Genomic DNA, 19,296 nt, shown 5'->3' on the forward strand with positions numbered 1-19,296 from the left:
CAGTTGAGAAAAGGTAAATTTAAGAAATGACAAGGCATTTAAGAATTGCCTGGTACCTCTAATAACTGATTTGAGGACAGCATAGAAAAATTTGTAGCAAACTAGCACGACTATGTTTATTGCAGCATTATTTACCATAGCTAAAATATGGAACCAACCCAGATGACCCTCAGTAGATGAAGGGTCAAGAAAATGTGGTATATATACACAATGGAATTCTATGCCTCCATCAGAAAGAATGACATTGCCCCATTTGTTAGGAAATGGAAAGGCTTGGAAAAAATTATATTAAGTGAAGTAAGCCAGGTGCAAAGAAACATAGGTCCCATGGTTTCCCTTATTTGCAATATCTAGTATATGTCTGAGTCAAGCAGAAAAGGTCAGATAAGGTGATGTTAGGGAAATGAACCCTAAGATATGTATTCAAATGTTTTTTTTTCTTTCATGTGATTGTTTCTAACACATTTATAAGATTATTTCTTTGTTGCTATGTATGTCCCTCCCCCACAGTATAATCCCTGCTTTTACAGTATTTGATGTTGGTATAATTTGTGTAGGGGAAGGGGAAAAGCAAATCGTTTAAATAGGGATACAGGTGGACCCATTGCAACAATGAGATGTACAAGTCATTATGTCGAAAACGAACTTTACAACTTTGGTGGGGAGGGCGGGGGGGGGGGGGGGGGGGGGGAAGGATTGGGCTGGGGGGGCGGGGGGAGGATGGGAAGGGATGGGAAGGGGAAACAAAGGAGGAGGCTACAATGCTTGATAAGAAATGTACTCATTATCTTGCCCATGTAATTGTAACCCCTCTGTACAGTATTTTCACAATAAAAAAATAAAATAATAAAAAAAAGTAGATATAAGAAGCCAGCCTGAGGCTTGGAGAAAATCAAGGCTCTATTTGAAAATAACTAAAGCATAAAGATATTGTTTATATGGCTCAATTATTTAAATACCTGCATAATATTATTGAGGCCTTGCATTCAAATCCTACCACTTCAAAACAAAAATGTATTTTTAAAAAGACAAATTAATACACCTGTAAGATTATTGGGGAAGCATACAATATGCCACCAGACAAAACAACACACAAACCCACACCCCGCAATACACATAAATTAATAAGAAAGGATATGAATCTCTGGATTTCCTTATGAATTTTCTACTAATAATCTATACAATTCAATAGAGTAATGTATAGCCTTACCATTAACGGTAGTAATGATGTACATTTCTAGAAAAGATGAAGCACAATTATGTGCATACTTCTGCTACTAAGGATGAAATATTTCCCAAGCTTGTAATATCTAAATATATAATAGGTAATTTTTATCTAAACAATGCAATTGATGGTGGTGTATAAAATTTTCTAAGGGTTTAAGCAATCCTCTAATTGTAATAATTTCATGACTATTATCAATAAGCAGCTGACAGTGTTCTGCATTATCATCTCAGTTCTTTTTTTTTTTTTTTTTTGTCAGTCATGAGGCTTGAACTCTGGGCCTGGGCACTATCCCTAAGCTCTTCAGCTCAAAACTAGAGCTCTACTACTTGAGCCACAAGGCACTTCCAGTTTTCTGGTGGTTTATTGGAGATAAGAGTTTCAGGGACTTTCTTGCCCAAGCTGGATTTGAACCACAATCCTCAGATCTCAGCCTCCTGAGTAGCTAGGATTACAAGCATGAGCCACCGGCACCTGGCTTCTCTATTCTTTTTGAGACAGAAGGATTTAACCACTTAGCTAGTGGTTAGGATCAAAAGAATCTACTTTCTTAAGAGACTAAGAATAAATAGCCTCCTAGATTCAAGCAACTTAAGTACACGTAAATTATTTTAAGTGATAACAATATTCAGCATATATGCATTTTTAATTTCAGGATGTTTTGGAAAATTCTTATACTTTTGAAATTGCATTTCATGCAAAATGAGAAAATATGCAGATAAATTTCTTGTTAAATATAGTCATTTTTAAGGACCTTCCTATTATGTTTTTTTGTTGTTTATTTCTTGAGTTTAGAGTATTTGTTTTAAATATTCAGCACACATGTGATGCATGTGCATTTTGATTTTAAAGACTCTTCATTGATTTTGTAGTTGTACATCAGGTTAGTACTGCCTACATATTTGAATCTTCTTCAAATATGAATACATTTTATTCTTTATTATGTTTGTAAGTCTATGAAGTGAGTGATGGGAGATATCAAAGTCTTCAGGTAAAAATCACTAAATAACATAGAGAATTTCCTACATTAAACACCGACAAATTTTTATTTTGAAACAGTTTGAAACTGTGTTTAGATAATCAGTTTGAAAGGAATATCTTGGTCCTTTAAGCTGAAAGTAGCCCTTTTGGCCATACAAATGTCAAATATCATCAGCCATTGGATGGTCTTGAAGACCAGGCACCAATGCAGAACAATTTCATAGTTACTAACCTTTTCTTTATGAAAATTTAAATGGAAGCATAGTGATATTTTTTACAGGTGTCCAAAGAGAGGGTCAAATAGACATAATTGGGTGTGTTTGTGAGTGTATGTGTATACATATTGTATGTGAATAAATATATAGGTTTACATATCCTTATGTGTGTATGTATGTATGTATGTATGTATTTAGTAATATCAGAAAAGTGAACTGGAAACTCTTTTTCATGTCTGAATGCAACTACACAGTGCTCAGATTAATTAACTTTTCCTACTCACTTGACCAGATAGGCAGTCAGAAGTTCACATTACTTTGTAAATTGATACCTTGCTGGTTATTAAACACAGATTATGCTGTTGTTACTTTATGGAAAAAAATCTCATAAAGCTCCAGATTTCTTTGGTTTTTCTCTTTGATTTCAGTCTTCTAGTTTCAGTGACAGGCATTTCTCTATGCTGCCATTCTCTGAAAAGTGTATTTTATGCAAAAGAGCATATGTGAGTTCAAGCAAATGAAAAAGAATATAGCAGAATATGAGGTGCCAGTAGCTCACACATGTAATCCTACCTACTAAGGAGACTGAGATCTGAGGATCAACTAGCCCACGCAGGAAGTTGCACTGTAGCTCAAAGTGGTAGATTGCTAGCCTTGTGTAAAAAAGCTCGGGGTCAGTGACCAGTCCATGAGTTTAAGCCCCACAGGTCTCTCTCTCTCTCTCTCTCTCTCTCTCTCTCTCTCTCTCTCTCTCTCTGTCTCTCTCTCTCTCACTCTCTCTCTCTCTTTCTCTCTCTCTCTCTATCTCTCTTTCTCTTTCTCTCTCTCTTTATCACACACATACAGAAAAAAGAAAAAAAATATATGAAGGTCTAAAGATCCCTATATATATTTTTTAATTCCACTATAACAAATAGTTTTCTGAACCCAGAGACAAGAGCTTATTTTATTTAAATATGTATTAGAATAACTAAAAAGGATAAAAACAAGGGCTGGTACACACATTATAAATTGTGGGTATAATATATGATATATGTTTGCTAGAGAGAAAGACAGATATAGAAAAAGAGAGGCAAGTTACCTTGCCCATGAAATTGTAACCCTTCTGTATGGTATTTTCACAATAAAAAATAAAAATAAAAAGAAAAGAGAGAGGCAAGAGAGATGGAAGTTAAGATGACAAGGGTATCAGTGCTTACAATAACAAAAAGAGATAGTTTTAAGTTTTCCTAAACAACCAGATTTCTAGACTGTGAAAAAAAATGTTTTGCAAGAAAACAGAGATGCCCTTCTCAAATGGCATTATTCAATTACTGAACTTTAAAAAACAAGTTGAGGGCTGGGAAGGTGGCTCAGTGGTAGAGCGCTTGCCTTGCATGCTTGAGGCCCTGGGCTCGATTCCTCAGCACCACATAAGCAAAAAAAAAAAAAAAAAAGCTGGAAGTGCCGCTGTGGCACAAGTGGTAGAGCACTAGCCTTGAGCTGAAGAGCTGAGGGACAGCGCCCAGGCCCAGAGTTCAGGCCCCACGACTGGGCCCCCCCCCCAAAAAAAAAAACCAAAAAAAGACAAAATCCAAGTTGAGATGTGTGAGATGTGTGACACTCTAAGAGATGTGTCATGCACTCTTCCCATGCTTATGGGTATGAAAGCAAACTTACTCTGACGCTCCAATCATTAGCTGAAAGAAACAGTTTCTGGATTACAGTAATAACCAAAAGGAATTTTTAATGGTCATTTCCAGAAATATTTTTATTTTAAAAAACAGAAGGGACAAAACACTTCACAGCAAATCTGCTTCCATGTAACTGTACTAGTATTTATTTGGTCTGAGATGAGTTTCTAAACCATTATTATTCAAAAGAGGAACATATGAATTGACTAATAGGACCAATTTATTATATATAACCTTGGAAATAACTAATATGATAAATTTTAGGCTCAGTTTTTGAAAAGCAGGTGATTACTTTTCTTTATACACAAGAGTATAAAAGTATTAGTCGTTCTTAAAGTAAGTATCCTTATTTTAATTTCAAAAATAAAACTTTTCTCCAAAAAATTCCCACTAAAATAGTGAAACTAACATATGTTATTTTTGTAGCAATAAGTAGATGAATTGATATACATACAGTTCATGAATTACAATGACATTTGGATTCTTATGACCTGCCTATGAGCTATATACCTATCAAATGATTGCAACATTTTAGACTTCTCTCTCCTCTCATTTCCAGCTCAGATATATTTTTATAATGTATTAAACATAAGCACTGAAAGGTTTTTTTAATATCTATAGCTTTTTAACTCCATGAATAATTTTCTGCTTTTTGTATATATATAGCCATATATACATGAATACATATACTTATACATATATATGGTATCCTAATAAACTTCTTTAGTCACATGGCATATAACAGTTTGTGACTTACATTCTGCCTCCATTTTTATAGTTTATATCAGTTCAAAAGAACGATCGCTTGGTAGGTGATTGAACTTGGATGAAAATGACTAAATTTTTCTTTATAAAGTCAAAGAAAGAAAATGTACTGCTGGGCTAAAACTAAGCATGAAAGATTTCATCTGAGAGGGACAATTTGTCAGGAAATTATGAGGAGGTACAAACAGAGGGTTATAATGGAAGCAGTCTTGCAACATTAACTGTATTATTCACTATCATGGACTCTGTAATAAATCCACTCACACCACACTCAGGGGCGGCAGAGCTCCCTGCTGCTGGCACTCACCCGCAGAGTTGGAGTTTCTCCCCAGAAGCCGCTGCCCACCTCACTCTGGGGTGAGGGCCACGGTCCATGTACTGAGGAATGAATTGGGAAAGTGAAGATGGCAGTCCAAAGAATGGACCAAAACTATGACCCTCAATCATTTTCAAAGTGGTCTGTTATCATGGCCAATTAGTTTAAATAATGCAAAGACTTGATAATAATCACAGGGCTAAAATAGACTTTTAGAATCCATCATTTATTTGGTTAAAGATGCCATTAATAAGGACTATTGCCTCATCAAGAGCTAGCCAGAGGTTGAGATATGAGGATTGTGGTTTTCAACCAGCCAGGGCAGAAAAGTGCATAAAACGCTTATATCCAAGTAACCATATGAAAAAGAAACAACAACAAAATAAATAAAATTGGAAGTGGAGCTGTAGGGTAGCATGGGGGAAATAGTTAAGTGGTAGCATCCAAGAGAGCGAGAGAGAGTGAGAGAGAGCGAGAGAAACAGAGAGACAGAGACAGAGAGACAGCAAGAGGGGAGAGGGGGGGAGGGAAAGGGAAAGGTAGAGGAAGGGGAGGGGGAGAGGGAGAAGGAGCGACAGGGATAGAGAGGAGAAAGAGAGGGAAAGGGAGAGAGGGAGAGGGGGGGAGGGAGAGCGGGAGAAAGGGAGAGAGGGAATGGGAGAGGAGAAAGAGGGGAATATCTTCCTCTGCTAAACTCCAAACACTTACAATTTACAAGAGTAGCTTTCACGACTCAGGTACTCACCATGGAATATTCTTCCATCTAATTAGTAGTTGGGAATATTGAGATGATTTTTGCCCATAAACCTCAGTGATCTGAGGATTACTGTTTGAAGCCAACCTGGGCAGGAAAGTCTGTAAGAATCCACCAAACTACCAAAAATGCCAGTAGTGGACCTGTGGCTCAAGCATAGAGTGAGCAAAAGAAGCTCAGGGAGAACACACAGACCCGAGTTTGAGCCCCAAGACAGACAGACAGACAGACACACACACACACACACAAACAGTGACATTATATTTACCCTTTTAGAGATTTGTATTATATGTACTGACAGATTTACAGGGAGTTAAACCACTCAATAAAGCATATTGAAATAATCTAACTCTGATTTTAATAACAATACCATAAAATGTGCTAAAAAGAACAGGAAATCTAGTGTCTTTGCTCATCAGTGTGATCTTGGGAAGCTTAATTTCCCCAATCCCCTGCATGTTCATCTTCAGGGGATACAGTGATCCCTTTGTTGTGAAATTCAGTAAGATCTGATCTGTAAAATGTATTATATTATCAAATATATTGCATGCCAACTAGGTTCCCCTGGGATCTGAAACTTGGTTTTCACCTTTAAAATATAGTCTAAAGGTTATTCTTCAGAGTTTTCTGATGTAATAATTCAGGGTACAATGACTATATCAGAAAATAATTTAATACTCTGATCACTAAGAAAACAGGATATGGTTAAGGAGAAGGGGAGGATGAATGGAGAGGGCACGGATGGTGAATGTAGTCCATGAAAAAGGACCTAGACAACTTGATGGGATGGGTGAGGTTGGGATAATTGGGGGAGAATGACAAAACAGATGACATTGATCAAGAGGCATTCTACCCCCAAACTGACATGTTAAAGTAAATCTCCTTTGTGTACAACTATTTTAATATAACAAAGAGTAAAAAAAAATGAGAAGAAAAATGTAATCTCAGAATATGTGGTATCAAGAACAGAAAGCCTACTGTATTCTCCAAATAATTTTTAACTGTTAGACTGCAAAATGTTACAGAAAGAAGATGAATTCTGATTGAAAGAATGCAGAACGTTTGCTTTCAAACAGTATTTATATAAAAAAATAAACAGTCTCATATCTTCTACCCAGTGTCTATATTTGGTAGCTGTACTGGTCCTCTTTAACTGTTTTTTATTGGTGATACGGTGGGTTTAAACTTAGGCTTATGTATTGCTATATGATTGCTTAGCACTTCAGGTGTGCCTCTAGCCTAATCCTTTTAACCTATTTCTTTTACTTGTTTCCTATACAGGAGCTTGAGTTCAGGGCCTACAGCTCTTGGTTGGCTTTTTTGCTCAGTATTGGCACTGTTACTTCATGAACTGTGGCTCCATCCAGCATTCTTCTAGTTAATGTAGATGGGGGTCTTGAAACAGTGTGCTCCAGGTCTTACCCTTTTCAGTAGTTAGGAGTTACAGGCTCATTGTTTAGCCTAAAATTTTGTTATATTTCAGCATTAAATTAGGTTTGCATTAAGAATCTTTATTATCTGACAACATCCCAAGGAAATAAGCCATGTTCCTTGGCCAAATCTATCAGCTGAAATAGCTCTAATTATTAATGGCTAATAATGCATACAAAAGTGCTTGCTCTCTGAATCTATTTTCAGAGTTTTTACCAGGCTTCATTCACTTAGTGCTTCCAAAATCCCCTGAGGTAAGCCTTAGACTTTCCACACGAAGACACTAGAGCCAGAGACATGAGGTGAGGGCACCACAAGAACCTGCTGAGCAGCCAGGCATGGAGCCTGGTGTGAGTCAGGCCAGCCCCCAGTTTGTGCTCTTGATCTTTAAGCACATTCTCGGTATTGACAAGATAAATTCCCTCTTTTATTTACTTATTAATTCATTCACAGGCATTTCTGAGATTCTCTTGTGCGTTCATGATTGTTTCATGAATAATGTCAAAAGGAAGAGTCAGGTTAATTCACATGGTAGATGAAATATCTGTGAAGTTGCCTCAGCAAAACAACAACAACAAAAAAAAAACGAGTAGAAGTAACAATAAATAGCAGACTGTTATATGCAAGAGACTTTTGGAGAACATTCTTTCTTTCTTTCTTTTTTGGTCAGTCATGGGGCTTGAACTCTGGGCCTGGGTGCTGTCCCTTGGCTCTTCAGCTCAAGGTGAGTGCTCTACCACTTGAGGGACTACACTGCTTCTGGTTTTCTGATGGTTTTTTGGAGATAAGGGTCTCTTTTCATGACCAGGCCAGCTTTGAACCACGATTCTCAGATCTCAGCCTCCTGAGTAGCTAGACGTGAGCTACCAGCACCTGATTCACTTTTTACATTTTTGTTCTTTAATCAACAACTTGATGAAATAGGAAATAATATTACACCCATGTCATAAAAGAGGAAACGTAGCCACAGGTTAACTCATCTTAGGTAAAATAGCTAGAAATGTATTTGCCAGAATTTGGATACAAAAGGTTAAACCCAGTGGCAGCTACCACTATGATTACTTATTTTTAGCAGTATAAATAATCTGAAGAAATTTTGCAATTTTTAAGGAAGTACTGGGGTTTGAACTCAGGACTCTACACATAAGTGTGGACCACTTTTCTGCCATTTAGGACATGTACCCAGGCTTATTATGCTTTAGTTGCTCTAGCTAAGGCTTTATGCTTGTTTTCTGAGGATTATCCTTGGACCAATATTCTCCTATTTAGTCCTCCATTCATGTCGAAATGAAGCACACATTACATTCCAGGTGATTTATTGGATAATATGATATGTAATCAACATTTTGTGCATAAACTGAGCCCTAGTGAAAGATATGGAATTAAATATAGTGGCTCACACCTACAATCCTATCCATGGAAAGATGCTGACCAAATGGATCACTACTGGAGGACAGCCCTAACAAAAAAGAAGAAAGAAAAAAAATTCAGGAGATTTTTTTCTCATTCTTATCCAATAAGAAGCAGGAAACGTGGTACTCTCTTATCATTTCAGCAACACTGAAAGTCTAAATAGGAGGAAGGTGGTCCTATACAACCTGGAGAAAACAGCAAGACTTTATTGGAGACTTTTACTCACTAGACACTACGGTGAAAATGAACTATGCAACTGGTGTGAGGAGATTTGGGGGAGGGAAAAACAAGGAGAAAACAAGGGAAGAGGCAACACTGCCCAAAAAGAAATGTACTCATTACCTGACTTATTTAACTGTAACCCCTCTGTACAATAACAATAATCAAAACAGAAGAGTCTGAGGGACTTTCCTGTCTGGGCTGACTTCGAACTGTGATCTTCAGATCTGTGTAAGCCACAGGCACCGGCTATAATGTTTTATTTTTCTTGATCATGTTGCCTATTTCTTTTCCTTTTGCTCTCAGATCACAGTGAATCATTATTATTTTCACTTGATTATTGATTTCATAGTGGATGTTAATCAAAAATATTGAAATAACATTTCTAATTCCCTAGTTATGTTTGTCTCTTTTGTGTCCTGCAATTCTCTAGTAACTCTCATAACTTATTTAGTTTATCAAATTTGTATACCCTGCTTTCATTGTTCATATAGATGAAAATGTATTGAATAAAACATAAAGAGGATAAGAAGCATAACTCATGTGGTCGCATGAAAGTCTAAAGTTTTGAAGGCCTTGGTTCAAACTTCAGAACTGCTAAATAAATATATAGAAACTATGATGATGATGGTTACTTAAAACTGATAAATATCTGTAGATACTAGGTACCATAAATTCATTTGATAAATATAAGAACTTGCTGGATAAATGTGTAGAGCTAATTAATTTACAATGAGATTTGAATCCTAGAAAGGGTAGTCCCTAAGGAGAAGGTCTGTATTTGATAGTGTTACTAGGCTAGTCCATTATTGGAGGCCAGGCAGGGTCAAGTCAGGACTTTCTGATTGCTAGGCAGGTAATCTTACTGCTGCTCCACATACTCTCCTTCAGCCATGATTTCTGCTTATTATTTTTCAGACCACAGCTCACTTCCTTCTAGGCACATACCTGGATATGTTTTAACTATGTTAGAGTTCCATGTAGCTGGGATATCAGGCTCTTCATCAAGAACAGGTCTCACTTGTTTATTTTCTCCCTAGGCTGGCCTTCACCTATGATCCCAACATCTCAACCTCCTAAGTAGCTGAGACTGTAAGACCTGAGCCAGTTTAGCTCTCATTTTAGTTTAATCCATTTGTATTAAGCCACAAAAATTTTAGGATAATCAACACAACAACAACAAAGCACCAAGTAGTTGAGTCCTATTGATCTTGGGAGAATGAAATTTCAAACTCACCATCTTCAACTTATTCTTGTATTTATCAACTCATAGCCAGGAAATTATTATTTATATCTATCCTGGCTTTCACCATGTAGTATGAACTCATTTCCTTTTCTTTGGTTCTTTGCAACTGGGTATCTCAATAGGAAGAATGTTTTTATTTTCCACAAAATGAGAAACAGAAGCTAATAAGGACATATCAGCCCTCTTGATCACAGAGTCTTGCCTTAATGCTGGACTTTAAGCAGAATCAGAAAACAGGCCAGCAGCTATCTGTGCCATGCTGAAAATACAATATTTTGATGACAATAACATGCTCAGTTTCAGCAAATAAAAGATGTTAACAACCACATATTTTGATGTGTTGGATGGCAACAGTTCTAATGAAAGTAAAATACATTTTGTGCGGATCAATAGTATTACCCAAACAATTCACACATCATTTTCTGCTTCTTGCTAGAGAGTGGCAACTGGTCTTTGGTACTCACTCTTGAGATAGATCCAAACATAACGGACTAGTGAACATGTAAAACTGATTTTTTTTCTGTTCTTATGTAAGAGGATTACAAATTATTTTACACTTTTCAAGTATGAACAACTTAATCTGTGGTATTCAGAACTTCAATAATGTGTAACTAATTATTTAATACTGTATTGCTTTGGACAATTATGAATGACTACATTGGAATACATTATACAATTATTGTTATCCAATAATTGCATCATCTCTCCATTTACTCTAGTTACATGAAAATGTTTTTTCATGATTGAAGGAAATATAATTTTCCTTTTGATAATAAGAAAGTAAGTTATGATCTTAAAATTAAAAAAAAAAAACTATCACAAGTGAAATATGCAAAGACTACCAGGACTCCTATGGAAACAATACCTTTTCATTATCGCTAAGACTTAACATTTGTATTTTGGCCAGCTGAGGTTGAAATTAGATAGCTCAATGGGTGATAAAAACCCTGAGAACACAGGCAAAGCTTCAATTATTTCTCATCCGTGGCTCAGCTGGCCTTGGCTTCAGCATGGGGAAGGCACCTAGAGTGTGAGTCATGCAGTGATGTAATTATGTGCTTAGTATATTTTCTTAATTAATTTAAATATGCTTGAACAACTTGCAAGCTTGAACTTGAACATTCCCACATCTTGGTCCCTGGATACAAATAAAGCTTTCTGGAGTGAGAGAGTGGTGTCCAATTTGATGAGTTAAACAATGTCTTTGGACAGAAGAAGAAATCATTCAAATTTAAACATGTTTGTGCAAACTTTTCTTTCTTCTGTGTCTTTTGTTTCATTTATACATTTGTTTAGTAACAAATGAAGTTGAGAAAGCAGCTGTCAGCAAGTGCTAGTTTAGGTGGCAAAAAAAAAATTATCAGATGGATGAGGTCTGCCTCCACTACGTGTTAAATGAACCATTGAAGTAATGAAGGAAAATAGACATACTATAGACATAGTATTCAGAATGGAGGGCCCAGTGGAGAGCCAAGCAATTCCTGAATGAGAGTGGACATGCAGTCAACAATTTCTTGAACAAAAGAGGTTTCTCATGCATTTGCATGGGATTGTTTTCTTTGTTGTTGTTGTTGTTTTTGGTTGTTCTTGGGGGCCTTGGCATTGTCTCTGAGCTTTTCAGCTCAAGGCTAGTGCTCTACAACCACTTCTGGTTTTTTTTGTGGCTAATTGGAGATAAGAGTCTCACAGCTTTCCTCCACGGGATGGCTTTGAACCACGGTCCTCAGATCTCAGCCTACATCAGCACCTGGCTGCATGGGGTTTTTATTTTTTTATTTTTTTACTTTTGACAGTTATTTTTTTTATTGTGAAAATACTGTACAGAGGGGTTACAAATACATGGGCAAGATAATGAGTCCATTTCTTATCAAGCATTGTAGCCTTCTCAGCAATAATTTACCTGCTACATCCCAGCTCCACCTCGAGACATCATAGTCTCATCTGTCTTTAGCTATGAGCCTGTTACCACATCTATCTATAGACCATGATTATGTTTTTCTAAACTTCAGAATATACAGTCTCCTGCTCTTCTTTTTCTGTATTAATCTTTACAAACACCTTCCAAGATTTGTACTGTATTAGGAAAGGTGGAAACAATTCAGCTCATTTTTTCCCCTTGAGTATGTTATTTTATTGCAATTGACAGATTTTTCTCTATGGAAGGACAAGCTACATGCCCTCTCGGTTCTTTTGAAAAAAAAATTTTATTGTAAAGCTACTGCACACAAGGGTTACAGTTGCATGAGTAAGGTAGTGAGTACATTTCCTATCCAGCATTGTTACCCCCTCTTTTGTTTTTTTCCCTATGATCCCTTTCTTCCCCACCTACTCCTCCCTCCCCTACCCCCAGCTCCTGAAGTTGTAAAGTTCATTTTCAACATAGTGTCTGATTCTGGTGCTCTCAGGTTCTTTATGGACATCGTTTGTGTAGTGCCCTGTAATGGAACAATATACTGGACTCAATTCTCCTGTTCATACTTTATCTCAAGTTAGAAGTAGGCATACTAAATTCTGAAATAAACTATCGTTGCTAAATCAATACTCAGCAGAGTTTTTAAAAAAGACCAATAGAGTAATATCTGTGAAATTTAGTAGCCAGCTTTGGATCCTTCCTGAGGATGCCGTGGATAATGAACAATAGTAACATTGTGACCAGCATGTGAGAGACACCTGCCCGACTATGACTTTATCTATGGCATCCAAGTGAAAACCAGAAGAATGGCTAAACTAGAAGAGGCAAAACAATTAAGGAGAAATGTAAAAGGAGCTAAATGGTGAGTAAACAATGAGGTTTTGCTAGTAAGACATGTTTATAAGTTTATTGCACATATTCAATAGACAGAAGCCAAATTCATCAATAATTTACAGTATCATTTTGCTATTATTTATTTTGATAAAATTGACTTTGGTTCATCTTCTCTTGACTAATATGGGGTCTGGAAGAATAGTAGTATCATGAAGCAATGGTTATAGCTATTGATCGGTGCAACCCAAGAAAAGACATGGAGTTTAAATTCCATCATGTAGTACATTATATATAAAGTGAGTACCATTAAAGTGGTTGTAATCTATATGGGAAAACTCAAAGTCTCTTGTAATTTATAATATTAATTTTAATGTGAAATATCTTTTAAAAGTCATTTCTTAGAATTACAGCTATAACAACCACTGACTGATGATTACCGGTTAATTAACTTCTACATTTCTAATGAATCAAAGTGCTGTGCTATATCAATGTAAACTTCCATCCTAAATAATAGGTAGTAATATCATGTGTGTCATGGCTGAACATATAAAATTTCACCATAAAATAAAATACAATTCTTTGGGAAATTTAAAGACACATATTGATAAAGATTGTAATGATCAAATTTGAGTTGAAATGTTAAAAAGAACAGGTGGATATTCTCTGAACCCAAAGCGAATAGATGTAAAATCATGGTGGTACTTACCACAGTGAAATTCATAACTTTCAAAATCCATATTGTCATGGCTAAGTTAACTATCATGGTAACCAACAGCAGAAGGACAAAGAAGTATAAGCACCTCTTTCGCCATCCATAAATTCCCACTGGATAAAGTTGTGCATTTTCGGTTCTGGGTAGGTTGTTTTGTTGTGTTGCTAGGATATATTGTTCTCGTGTCATCTGAAAAGAAAGCAAGAATGGAAAAAAGAGATAGAGAGGTGGAATGTAGTATGGAAGGGAAGAGGGAAAGGCAGAAGGAAGGCAAGGACCAAGAAAGGAGAGAAGGAAGGAGGGGATGGAGGAAGAAAGGAAGTAACGAAGGAAGGGGAAGAAAATGGAGGAAAGGGAGTGAAAGAAGGAAGGAAAATAAGAAAGAAAGGAAGGAAGGAGAAAAGGGAGGGAAAGATGGAATGAAGAAAGAAGAAAAAAGAAAGTGGGAAGGGAAGAGGAAGGGAAGGAAAGAGGAAGGAAAAGGAATGGAAAGAAATAAGGAAAAATGGAAGGAAAAGGAAGGGAGGCAAGGAAGGAGAAGAGAGAATGAAGGCAGGAAGACAAGAAGGAGTAGAGGAAGGGCAGTAGGGAAGTAGAAAGGAAAGAAAGGAGTAAAAAGAAGAAAATACAAGAGGGAGGGAGGGGGAGAAAGAAAACATTAAAAATAAGACTCATGACTCTTTTTAATAAAGAATAAGGTAATTTAAAATAATGTCCAGAAAATGCTCAATACTTATTCTTGTCTAATTAAGATGTCACAAACACCCTCAAGTCATTATAATCAATGTTGCTTATGAGAGCTATTTAATTGATTGTTTGATCTATAAGAAATTTGTTATTTCCAGAGAGGTTTCCCAATCCCAAAAGAAACTCGTCTCTCAAGATATTCTGGGCAGTTAGCTCTGTAGACAGTGTTTTATAAAACAACTAATCCACTCAGCTCTAAGCTCTTGTATTAGGTTTCATTCATATTTTGTGACAGTCAGAGGTCAAATTTATCAGAAGGCTTTTCTGTACCTCTCCCTAAAACCACAGGAATAAAGTGCTTAGTATCAATGTTTCAATAAAAATATCAGTGTACTAACACAAACCTATGTAGATAAAGTTAAATTAGAGTTGTTTACCTAGTTAAATTTGTTATTCAGAAATTATTCATTATTTAAACTGTATTTCAGTTACTTAGGATAAAATTGAATTCTAAAAGAACACAGAAATATAGTCTATTATGATCACTATATTTTTCTGATAATGACATAAGGAGAAATCAGTTTTAAAGGTACCAATCTGGTATTTCTTGGTAAGGTTAGATTGCAACCTAATTTCAGAAACCAAATGTGCCATTTACTGTCATATAATTTATAAACATGGGAAGGGAAAATTCAATGGATTTTCTAAAATAAAATTATTTTATACAATTTTCAACATAACATCTACATACTGAGCACAGAAATTAGTTTTTAGAAAATGTGATGTTTATGTAGGACAGTGATTGTTTTTTATTTTTCTTAGATTGATTTTCATATGTGTATCAAATTAAAAATTCCTATGGTACCAGTTACAGTGATGCATTATTGTGATCTTATCTCTCACGAGACTTGAAACAACATTCTAGGTGACACAGTAACACCTCATTTAAAAAAACAACAAAAATAATCTCAACAGTAATAACAGTAAATTTTATTTACAAAAGTTAATATGGAATTGATCGCTTAAAATACAGAAGACTTTTGGTATCTGCAGGTGTATGTTTCTAAGGAGAAAAGCAATTGAAGCAAATTGTGAATGCTAAAATTGCCCATAGGTTAATACTGGACTAGTAATGTTTGATTCCTTTCTCCGATAGCACTGGTCAACTTTGGTTAAAGACAAGAAAACCTAAATGCTCACTTTATTACTTAAGTAAAGAACATTGATCTTTCTTTTGGAGCACTATAAGCACATCTAATAATAATGTGGACAGAGAGGTCTTCTCCAAGTCAAATCCTGTTCTTGGGAAATGAAGATTGTCTTTTCAATATTTCTTTTGATATTTTAAAATTTTAATAATTTCTCACTGTGCTTGGTCAAACTTGCATGTAATAAATACAAAGTTAAGACATTTTTCTATAATATAAAATATTTAAGATAAGACTATGAAGTTGTGATTTTAGTGATCCAATGATAGTTTGAATAAAATGTTGAATAATAAACCAACTTTAACAGTTGGTTTTTGTTTGTAATGTTAGATATATAAATTCAGATAAAATTAATTCCACATGAAATAAATGCTTCCAAGACCCTGACTTCAAAATCCCAATACCAAAAATAAAAAAATTAAGTTACTTCTAATATTTTCAGCCTAAAGCAAAATATATTAATATGACAAAATGATGAAATGGATAAATATGTTAAATCATATTTAATTTTGTTATTTTTTTCTAGCATCAATGACTTTGATCACTCCTTTTTATTTTCATATTCATAAATAACAGAGTCCTAGGACATATACAAACACCTAAACACCTATCATACAAACACCTAGACTAAATGTCTATTTTTCAAAAATCATTAAATACTTAAGTACACATTTCTTTTCTTTTTTATGTTTATCAATGTGGTATTTATCAAAAAAATAAAAGATAATAGCTATGTATACAACAATATGGAAATGTTTAAGTTACCCGTAAACAATGGGGTTTTTATAGTCATTTAAAGTATCATGGCTGGGCTTTATTTTCTTAGTTTGGTTGTTTTTTTTTTTTGATCTTCAGTTGTGAACCAGATCAGATTATGTTAGCTCACAAATGTCCATTTTCAAGTTTTTCAGAATGTTTGGGAGCCAGTTGTTAAGCATGGTTAAAAATCGTATTTTCAATGAATCATCAGTATTAACTATAAATAGATAGGTAGCTATAAATTTTTCATAATATACCTCTCCTCAGAAGTACTCCCTGTATCATTATCATTATTGTTTAAGCAAACAATTACTATTTATTTGAAATAAGTTACAATATTTAATCCCTAATTGAATCCAGTTCAGTGGGGAGGTAATATTTTAGGTGTTACATAAGGGTATGTACTGATGCCAACATGCCAAGCAATTCACTTCAGGTGAGGAATTTGGCAAATATTTTGTACTCCTCCTGGAAAGCAGTTATGCTTACAAAGCAGAGACTCCATTGTAACAAGTGGAGAAAATGGAGCCAGGGGTAATTGCATACCTCTGTAATCCCAGAGCAAGACACTAGGTAGGCACAAGCAGGAGGATTGTGAATTTCACACCAGCCAGGGATACATAGGAAGTTCCAGACTAAATTATCAGAAAGCAAAATAATATAGAAAAAAGAATTCTAGGGACAGTCATAATTTACAGGAAGGGCTGGAGAAAGGGGGAAATCATGAGGGTTTGGAGACAACATAGAGGTCTGTGGAGAACAAGATAGCACAGAAAACTGAAGGTGCTGAAGTGGCAAGTGTGAGACCTTCCCCTTCAGAGAAGGGAAGACCTTTCCTCTGAGAAGATCACTAGAAATGTATACGACCATTGTTGTCAATCTTCAGATAATCGCATCAGTCTAATTTGATATTAAAACAAACTTCTTTTAAAAGAATATGCTATGTCTACAAATTCTATTTAGAGTTAAGGACGAGAGTTACATGCCTTAGAAAAAGAAATAATGATCTAGTAATGACTTTATATACAACTAAAAGAAAACTGGTTCCATATCTTAGCTATGGTAAATAATGCAACATTATTTACCATAGCTAAGATATGGAACCAACCCAGATGCCCCTCAGTAGATGAAGGGATCAAGAATATGTGGTATATATGCACAACGGAATTCTATGCCTCCATCAGAAAGAATGACATTGCCCCATTTGTTAGGAAATGGAAAGGCTTGGAAAAAATTATATTAAGTGAAGTAAGCAAGGTGTAAAGAAACATAGGTCCCATGGTTTCCCTTATTTGCAATAACTAGTATATGTCTGAGCCAAGCAGAAAAGGTCAGATAAGTTGATATTAGGGGAATGAACTCCAAGATAAGTATTCAAGTTTTTTGTTTTGTTCCTTTCATGCAATTGTTTCTATTATATTTATAAGATGATTTCTATATGCTTTGTATGTCCCTCCTCCACAGTATAACCCATACTTTCACTGTATTTGATATTGGTACAATTTATGGAGGGGAAGGGAAAAAAATAAATCATTTAACTAAGGATACAGGTGGACCCATTGCAACAATGGGATGTACAAATCGTCATGTCAAAAACGAACTTAACAACTTTGGTGGAGGGTGCGGGGAGGATTGGGTGGGAAAGGGGAAGAGTATGGGAAGGGATGGGAAGGGGAAACAACGAGAAGGCAACAATGCTTGATAAGAAATGTACTCGTTATCTTGCCCATGTAATTGTAACTCCTCTGTACAGTATTCTCACAATTAAAAAAAAAAAAACAAAATAACTAGTCTTTCAATAATAACATTGCCATTTTTTTTTCTTGGTAAGATAAAGTCGTCCAGGAAATATATCTGTCTCTTAACAATTTTGAAAAGCAAATGGGAAAACACAGGGCTAAAGAATAGTAAATCAAGAAAACAAGAAAAAATATTATTGCATCAAGGCTGTTTTATCTCCTCGAGGAATTTAATAGCATTTTTGTAAATAAAACTTCACTTGATATTATTCCTATATGTATCTCCTATGTATCTCCTTTACAAAATACTTTAGGGAAACCAAGCTACACAAAGACAATGAAGTTAGAATTTGTTTAAAAGGTTCTTCTTTTTCTTTTTACAGAGCTGAGTTTTTTCCAGTTCACCTATGTCTTCACTACCTGGAGTAAAACCAGTAGAAGGAACCAGTGGTAGGAACATACAATTTTAAATAAGTAATTAAGTAAAATATCCTAAATTCAAAATGTTTATTATTACCTTTATTTAAAACATTAACTGTTGATCTATTTTGAAATATTATCCTCATCCTAAAATATCCTGGTTACTTGGGTATTATACAAAAATCTATAAACAAAGTATGTTTTTACTATTGCTATTGTCATCTTCTAAAATGTCAAATACACAGAAATAGGGATTAAATATCCCTTACCTAAAATGTGTAGGAGGAGGTGAGTTCACATTTCAAATTTTCTTGGAGTTTGTACTATTTGTGTATATATAAACTCAAAATGAGAAAGAGGGAGAGAAAGAGAGAAAGAAAAGAGAAAGAACTCATCACAATTTTCTGAAAGACAATATTATCATAACAAGAGGACTCTGGCTTATTTCTATTTTCTTCTTCTGCAATTGCATTCATCTCTTTGATTAGAATGTTGTTGATTTGTGATGGTCTATATATACTGGGTTACTTTGAGGATCATCTCCATTTTAGCTTAATATCACATGTCATGTCTACAAAACAACCATTAGAATTGTCTACTGCCTGAAACCAAGCCTTTCTTGATCTGTCCACCTTCTTGACTGTGGGGGGTGATCAGTATTAGTTACATTAATGTAAATGCCCTAGTGTAACCCCTGGTAGTTTAAAGAAGAACTTGTTTAAATGTGGGCTTTAAAATTTCTCTGCAAAACAAAACATACTTTTGAAAACATAGTAGTGTGAATAAA

At 35.2% G+C, this 19,296-nt stretch overlaps 1 protein-coding gene across 2 annotated transcripts in view; it reads right to left on the minus strand.

Moving 5' to 3' along the window:
* The window catches only part of Sgcz (sarcoglycan zeta), a 285,789-nt gene extending 271,904 nt beyond the window's left edge, over nt 1–13,885 (minus strand). For both annotated transcript variants that reach the window (XM_042701564.1, XM_042701558.1), the window contains exon 1: nt 13,691–13,885. In XM_042701564.1, coding sequence (XP_042557498.1) covers nt 13,691–13,885 — 195 coding nt within the window. The remainder of the gene's footprint in view (nt 1–13,690) is intronic.
* Between the last annotated feature and the right edge of the window lie 5,411 nt (nt 13,886–19,296).

The sequence above is a fragment of the Dipodomys spectabilis genome, unplaced genomic scaffold (genome assembly GCF_019054845.1).
Source record: "Dipodomys spectabilis isolate Male_0828 unplaced genomic scaffold, ASM1905484v1 ptg000009l, whole genome shotgun sequence".
In the NCBI taxonomy this organism is placed as follows: Eukaryota; Metazoa; Chordata; class Mammalia; order Rodentia; family Heteromyidae; genus Dipodomys; species Dipodomys spectabilis.